At 37.1% G+C, this 8,778-nt stretch overlaps 1 protein-coding gene across 6 annotated transcripts in view; it reads left to right on the forward strand.

Moving 5' to 3' along the window:
- Positions 1 to 8,778, forward strand: part of LOC106884280 (glycerol-3-phosphate acyltransferase 1, mitochondrial) — a 72,938-nt gene that overhangs the window by 50,762 nt on the left and 13,398 nt on the right. For all 6 annotated transcript variants that reach the window (XM_014935572.2, XM_014935574.2, XM_014935576.2 and 3 more), the window contains 6 exons: positions 1,287 to 1,357; positions 2,206 to 2,313; positions 2,758 to 2,801; positions 4,123 to 4,225; positions 5,640 to 5,736; positions 7,171 to 7,307. In XM_014935572.2, coding sequence (XP_014791058.1) covers positions 1,287 to 1,357; positions 2,206 to 2,313; positions 2,758 to 2,801; positions 4,123 to 4,225; positions 5,640 to 5,736; positions 7,171 to 7,307 — 560 coding nt within the window. The remainder of the gene's footprint in view (positions 1 to 1,286; positions 1,358 to 2,205; positions 2,314 to 2,757; positions 2,802 to 4,122; positions 4,226 to 5,639; positions 5,737 to 7,170; positions 7,308 to 8,778) is intronic.

Genomic DNA, 8,778 nt, shown 5'->3' on the forward strand with positions numbered 1-8,778 from the left:
ATATATATATATATATATATATATATATACACACACACACACACAGAGTTTATTGTTCCGTTAAGGTATGGCCAACAAAAAAAGTATTCCATCCATTGAGAGATAAATATCTTTAATGTACAGGGTATAAAGATATGAGCTACTAATAGTTTCTTGCTTGGAGACATGGGGGGCCTAGGCAAGTTTTTATAATACACATGTCTACAAGCAATCTCCAAGCTCTGAGTACATATTCTATTAAATTTACAATAGAGATCATTTGCACAGAGCCTGAAGATTGCTTGGAGACACAAGGTATGTTATAAAAACCTGCCTAGACTCACGTCTCCTAGCAAGGAACTATTAGTAGCTTGTATGTTTATAGTGTGTACATTAAATGATAGATATATATATATATATATATATATATATCCTGATGGGTAAAGGCTATTTGCCAACATAATGTGGCTGTCCTGGAAGGGACAATGTTATTGCTGTTTTAGCCCCAAGAAATATTGTCCCTTCCAGGACAGCCACATTACGTAGGCGAATAGCCTTTACTTTAAAGAACTGTTACTGAATGTCTCTCTTTGAGAGATTTAGAAATAATAATATTTCTATATCCTGATATTTATAACTCTAAGACAATACATCCTATTTTTACCAGTATGTTTGTTGGAAACTTTGGGAATCTACCATAGTAACTTTAAGAAGAAACGTTGTGGGTTAATTGTTCCATTAATTAACTGATTACTTATACATACAAACCATTCTATAGTGGAGAAACAGCTCCTGTAATGATTTGAAATTATCATACCATTGAATATGTATGTAAAAACATAATGTTTGTCTTTTTGTCTGATTAATACATATATGTGTGTATGCATAAGAACTTGATAACAAGGTCGTGGGTTGGATTTTTCAACTGGGCAATGTATTGTGTCCTTGAGCAAGGCACTCCATTTCACATTGTTCTAGTCTTCTCATCTGAAATGAATACTGGCTGAAATAAATACTAGCCAAGTGCTTATTTCACATATGTACACTTGTAGATTCTGCTGGTGTCTACAGCAGAGTAGAGTGAGGGGAAAATCGATCAGAGTACCCCTGTATGAGAGTATATGTCTGGTGAGGAAACACAATGGAGGGCATTTAATTATCCAGCAAAGTTTGATGCGTTGTTAGCTGTTCAGCTTTTGTTACAACTAAAGAAAGGTGTGTGAGGGAGAGAGAGAGAGAGAGAAAGTACAAAAAAAGAGAAATGAATTGAGTTCTCTCAGTAACTTAGAATTTTCTGTCTTCTTTAGAAAAATATTACCTCAGAAAATATTTTACAAGACTCTCTGCAGAATGTCCTCAATATTCGATCTGAGCTGAGGTAAGTAGTTCAGTTTCCTTTACATTCTTGTTTTTCATTTGTGAAAAGGTAAGATTGTCTTTTATATTGACACTTGGGCAGCAGTGACATTAGTTGTGTCCCATGTAAACAATATTTCTGGTACCTCAGTAATTTTCAAATGTCAAGCCTAGTGGAATGAAGTACCTTACTTTAAAAAAAGAAAAAAAAAGTTAGCATCAGGAAAAGTGTCTGTCTATAGAATTCTGTCTTCAGAAGACTCATCTAACTCATGGTTGGTTGGCACTCCGTTGGTTACGACGACGAGGGTTCCAGTTGATCCAATCAACGGAACAGCCTGCTCATGAAATTAACGTGCAAGTGGCTGAGCACTCCACAGACACGTGTACCCTTAACGTAGTTCTCGGGGATATTCAGCATGACACAGAATGTGACAAGGCTGGTCCCTTAGAAATACAGGTACAACAGAAACAGGAAGAAAGAGTGAGAGAAAGTTGTGGTGAAAGAGTACAGCAGGGGTGGCCACCATCTTCTGCCGGAGCCTTGTGGAACTTTAGGTGTTTTCGCTCAATAAACACTCACAAGGCCCGGTCTGGGAATCGAAACCGCGATCCTACGACCGCGGGTCCACTGCCCTAACCACTGGGCCATTGCGCCTCCACTCTAACTCATAGCAGCACAGAAAAAGCAGACACAAAAATAATGATGATGTTGACAATGATGTTATTTAATTTATATTCTAAATCTTATTAAACTTACCTGATTGATTATTTGTCCACATATGATGATGATGATGATGATGATGATATTCTGGTTTACATTATTTCTCTCTGGCTGTGTCTCATGGATATTCCTTATTTCTCTTTCAGACACCCAAACAGATTTGAATTGCTATTCCCATACCTGGCATATAGCTTGCAAAGGAAAAGCCCTTATGTCTACCCAGATTTGTCTCTGTCGGTACTCATATCCAGCAGGTGAGTTCTTCTTATTTTACAGACACACACACACACACACACACACAAAGGAGTAAATGATACCTGTTTTTAAAAACTAGTTATCTTGTGTCTATTTTTTTGGGAAAAAAAAATGCTTATTGTTTCTCATCCTTTTTATATGCTTATTTAAATCTCTGAGTTTGATATATTTCATCAGTATTATATACAGCTTCACTGTGAGACCTTGGGCAAACTACACCTTATAATATTCTCATTATAATTGAAAGATATTTATTTTACACCCACATGCCCATGTTTGTATGTATATATATATATATATATATATATATATATATATATATATATATACAAACACGTGTGCATATATGAATATTTGTGTCTGTGTATGTATAAATACATATATATATATATATTTTTTTTTTATGTATGTAAATATGTAATTATTGCAAATATTTTCTCCAGAGTACAAGATGCCGTCCAGCAAAATGTGCAAAAGACAATTGAAAGTAAGTCTTATTTTTGTTGTTTTTAATTTTTTAATACTTCTCTTCTGTTTTTTTCTCTTGTTCATGATGTCCAGCAAAAATGCTTTTCCTTCACTTGCATAAATTAGTGTGTTTGTAAGAGAAGAGAGTAGTTGATAAATATTAAATGAATGTTGAATAAGGAAGGTAGTTGATTCTGCTTGTTTTGCAGTCCTTTTGGCAGGATTTGTGTCCTTATTTTATTCTTTCTTGTAATAAGATTGTGATGCAAGGGTCCAAAGAAACATCATCATCATCATTTTAACATCCACTTTTCCATGCTTGCATGGGTTGGACAGAGTTCATTGAAACAGACTTTTCTCCGGTTGGATGCTCTTGTTGTTGCCAACATGACCTGTTTCCAAAAAGGTAATATTTTCCCGTGGCAAGATATGTTTTCACAGAATATTGAAAATGAATGTCATTCATTTACAACAATCAGTGTCAAGATAAGGTGATACAAATGGGCATGTGTGCGTTCGCACACACACACACACACACATGCATATATATATATATATCACTTTTTCGACTCCGTCAGTCACGAATAACCATGGGCGCACCTAAGAGGTTCCTCTCCGGCATACAAGTCTGGACGGAAAATCGCCTCACCGGTGAACACGCAACCTAGGGCTGTTTTTATGGAAGACCAGCAGTCACCCATGCATACCAGCCTCCTCTCCACGCCACCAATGTTATCCAAGGCAAAGGCAAAGGCTGATACAGCTTGGCACCAGTGACATTGCAACTCATTTCTAATGCTGAGTGAACTGGAGCAACATGAAAATAAAGTGTCTTGCTCAAGAACACAACATGCAGTCTGGTTCGGGAATTGAACTCACAACCTTACGATCGTAAGCTCAACACTCTAACCACTGAGCCATGTGACTTCACTATATATATAACCAGCTTTTTTCAGTTTCTGTCTACTAAATCTATTCACAAGGCTTTAGTTGACCTGGCACTATTGTAGAAGTCACTTGCCCAAGATACCACACAGTGTGACTGAACCTGAAACCATGTGGTTGAGAAATTAACTTCTTGACCACACAGCCCCACCTGCACTAAAGCTATGCTTGCCTGGAATTGGCAAAAATCAGTGTGTGCATGAGTGATTATGCATTTTTTTTTTTTTTTTTTTTTTTTTTTTTGTAAATTAGTATTGAATAAAGATTGAGGCACAAGTGTGTACTTGTTAGTTCATTATGGTAAAAAGGAATGTTTTGCAAGGTTTGGTGGAGAGAATTTGATAATTGAATAAAAATTAAATTGAATATGGACTGCTTTGGATATGGTTTTGTAGGTGAACCAAATGCTAAAATGGAAAAAGTCCTGAAGATTGAAAAGCAACGTTCCAAAAAGATCATTGATCGAATGAAAGCCTGTATATCGTACTGGTCAGTGAGGTGAGTATTTAGTTGGCTTCTTTCCCTCTAGCACTCAATCATTGCCATAAATTACTTCAGTATGAGCTGCATTATTATACTGCTTATGTATATGAGACGGTGTTGCTGCTACAGCCAAATATCATACATCTAATTTCAAAAATGAAGCTTTCTCTTCAAGTCCAGAAAATACTATATTTAACCCATTAGCATTTAAACCAGCCATATCCAGCCCAAATATGCTATCTGTTTTTATATTCTAACCAACCGGATCAAGCTTTATGTTCTAACCAACCAGATCAAGCCTATCACACATACCCTTCAGTGCAAGGGTACGTGAAGGAGATTTGGCTGTTATTTCTAGTAGGTCGATCGACCACATAGAAGTTTCCTCTTTGGCTTGAGGAGAGCTGAGTGTATTAAATGGATTATGAAAAGAGAGGGACACAGCAAGACAATTCAGAGGAACATAAGTCACTACAGTAGCTGTAGAAGAGACAGTGAGAGGAAGCAACATGCCTGTGAACCAATAGCCAGGATTGCCCTTGGCTAAACAACAACAATAATCTCTCCTCCTTTCAGTGTCCCTAGATCACCTAATCCTCACGCTCAGTAATTTCTTCAATCCTATGTGTTTACATGAGTACAACAGACTTCAAGAATATCTTTCCTGGCTATATTCTTCTGACAAATATTACTCCACAGAAATTCAAACTGGATCTGTCCAGTCTGAGAGGATGTTGCATATGTCATGTCTGCTGTTGCTTTACTTTACACTGTGTAACTGGAAACAATCTGTATCTTAGTAATCCAGTCTAACTTCTGGTTAACCATCAGTCGATATCCTAGAAACCTGATTAATCATCAGTCACTGTACCAGAAAGGTTTTTAACCATCAGTCAATATTTTAGCAACCTGGTTAACCATCAATCAGTTTTCTGGTGACCTCTGGTTAACCATCAATCAATATTCTAGAGACCTCTGGTTAACCATCAATCAATATTCTAGTGACCTCTGGTTAACCATCAATCAATATTCTAGTGACCTCTGGTTAACCATCAATCAGTATTCTAGTGATCTGGTTAACCATCAATCAGTATTCTAGTGATCTGGTTAGCCATTAATTAGTATTCTAGTGACCTCTGATTAACCATAAATCGGTATTCTAGTGACCTGGTTAACCATCAATCAGTATTCTAGTGACCTGGTTAACCATCAATCAGTATTTTAGTGACCTGTTTAACCATCAATCAGTATTCTAGTGACCTGGTTAACCATCAGTCAATATTCTGGTTAACCAGCCATCAATAAGCTGACCTTGATAATCATCACTCAATCTCCTAGCAACCTGGTTAATCATCAGTCAGTAATCCTTGTAATCTTAATCTTCAGATTACTGTTGTCTAAAATTGCTTCCCCGCTTTTTCTCTTGCAGCCTCTTTGGTTACTCATTGTTCAAGTTCCTTGGGTTAATATTACGGAGCCTCCAGGTTCATCGGTCACAGTTGAATATAATTAAAGATTTAGAAAAGGTAAGTGAAACATTGCCACCGATGCTTAACTGAAAAAACGTGTGTGTGTACCTTTGTCTTGACATTATATGATGGTAAATAAATGAGCATCACTGTCATGGCAGCAATGTTCTTTGTTTCCAGTCTTTGTAAAACATGTCTGACCATGGGAAATATCACCTTGCTTGGTAACAGGAAAGGTAACCGGCTGTAGAAAATCTACCTTGTGGACATTAAATGATAATAATGATATGTGTATGATATGCTTCCATATGGTTTCTGTTTACCAAATTTTACTCAAGGCATTAATCGACTTCAGGCTATAGTAGAAGACTGTTGCCCATCCAAGGTGCAACACAGGTACTGAACCAGGGAACATATGGTTATAAAATGAACTTTCTAAACATGGTTTTTTGAGAAGCCAGGCTCTGTTTGACAGCTACTATATTTTGTTCAATAAAACTGTGGGTTCAAGTCTAGCCATATGAATTTTCTCTGAAATGAATGTAAGGTTACAATACAGCTTATTAAAATTTATTAAACCTTTACCAACATTGTTGTTCAGTAGCAGAATAATATTACAGATAGATTAGGTGCTTGTACCACGTAGAGAGCACCTGTACTGGTGCTACATAAAAAGCACCCAATATACTCTGTAAAGTGGTTGGCATTAGGAAGGGGATCCAACCATACCAAAACAGACAAATGGAACCTCCAACTTACCAGCTCTTGTCAAACTGTCCAACCCATGCCAGCATGGAAAACAGACATTAAATGATGATGATGAGATTATATCTTCCACTTAGCTGCTTAGTTAACATCCTTTTTGACATAAAGTGAAAAATAATTGACAACTCTCAAAGTAGAAGAGGTGACAAGTGTAAAACAAGGACTATAGCTTTCAGAGTTGTCTTCTAAGACTGCACATTCGATACTACTTGTGTGGACTTTTACTCTGTCTAAAGACTCAGATATTTGAAACAAAATATAATTTTAAGAGAAAGTATATATTTCATAGTTACAACCACAAATTGAACAATCATCTTATAGTTTTCAAAATGATGGTGGAATTTCTATAGGTACTGCTTGTTGTTATTGTTATTGTTGTTATTATTTAACTTGCCTCAGGTTTGGTCTCATTCCTGATAGAATTTATGTGGTAGCAGGTTACTACCTGTTTATTATTATTATTATTTATTTATTTTTTTTTTCGAGGTGGCAAGCTACTAGAATCATTAGCATGCCAAGCAAAATGCTTAGAGGCATTTCATTTGCTTTTATGTCCTGGGTTAAAACTGCTGAGGTTGACTTTGAGTATTGATGAAATAAGTCCCAGTTGAGTACCAGGGATGCTGTAATTTACTAGACCCCCTCCCACCAAATTTCAGGCCTTGTGCTTATAGTAAAAAGGATTATTATCATTATTAATTATCATTATTATTATTTCTCTTGCAGAAAGGTCATCCCATAATCTTCTGCCCTTTACATAAAAGCCATCTTGATTACATTATTGTCACTTGGATATTGTGGATTCACGACATGCGAGTGCCTTATGTAGCAGCTGGGGACAATCTGAACATCCCTATTATTGGGTTTGTACTATTTTCCTTTGTATTCTCTATTATATAACATGTTTTTTTCTATGATGCATCATGTAATTCCTTAATGACACAACAGATAATAACAGCTTGTTCTCTAATGACACATCAAGATCTAACAACAGGGGTCTCAAACTCAGGGACACTGATTGGGCCATTACGTTTTGGCGCAGGGCACAGTGAGGCAAAAATGAGATGAGTTGGGGAGTGATTTCTACCAGCTATGATACGGATCTACAATGCAGCTGATAGACTACTATTTATTTATCTTTTTCTCAACAATGTTTGCACCTTCCTCTACATTAGTAAATGATACACATATACTTAGGAAGTGCATGGCTCAGTGGTTAGAACATCAGGCTTAAAATCTCGGGGTTGTGAGTTCAATTTCCAGACCAGGCTGTGTGTTGTGTTCTTTGAGCAAGACACCCTTATTTTACATTACTCCTCTTCACTCAGCTGTAGAAATGAGTTGTGACATCATTGGTGCCAAGCTGCATCAGCCTTTGCCTTTCCCTTGGACAACGTCAGTGGCGTGGAGAAGGAAGAACAGTATGCATGGGTAACTGCCAGTCTTCTCCAAACTTGTCTGGACTTGTGCCTCGGAGGGTAACTTTCTAGGTGCAATTCCATGGTCATTCGTGACCAAAGGGGTTCTTCACACTTTTACACATATACTTATGTGATGGGCTTCCACATGATTTCTGTCTACTAAATTCTACTTGTGAGGCTACAATATAAAGCATTTTGCAAAGGTGCTGCATTGCAGAATCAACTCCAAACCATGTGGTTACTGTGTGAACTTCTAAATCGTACACCCATACCTATGTCTGTGAAGGGGTGCTGCAAAGTTCATGGCTTTGGGTAAAAGAAAATACAAGAGGATCAGTTAATTATGATTTTATTCAACATGTTCCCCTCTCAGATTCACACTTATTGCAACAGTCCTTCAGTTTTATTGAGCCATATAAAAGAACTTGGAATGTCGGGCCTCCAACCAGGCCTTTCGTGATACTCTTAAAGCCAGGAACTTTTCGGTACCTCTGTGTATACTGAAACAGTAATTTTTTATTTGTTACCTGATGTATGAAACATTCTGGCACAGCCATTTTGGCTCCACCTATTTGGCATTGCAGTCAATGCTGACTTACTTGACATCACATGTTATAATGTTTTATATCTTTGTATGTTGGATATATAATATAACAAAGCAGGGGTGGGGAGAAAGTATTTACACAACACACTATTATAACACGAGACTCCGTGCTCTCAACCACGGCTCACAGTGAACTGCTTACCAACCCAAACTGCCAATTGCTTACAGTTCTTTATTTTACAACAATGAGTCAGTCCACTTTGTAGTCACTTGAGGGGTGGCCGGAATCCTTTCACAACATAATGTTTTCCTTGTTTTCCCTACCACTTCTCTCTCTCTCTCTCTCTCTCTCTCTCTCTCTCTCTCTCT

This window comes from Octopus bimaculoides, chromosome 14 (assembly GCF_001194135.2).
Source record: "Octopus bimaculoides isolate UCB-OBI-ISO-001 chromosome 14, ASM119413v2, whole genome shotgun sequence".
Taxonomy (NCBI): domain Eukaryota; kingdom Metazoa; phylum Mollusca; class Cephalopoda; order Octopoda; family Octopodidae; genus Octopus; species Octopus bimaculoides.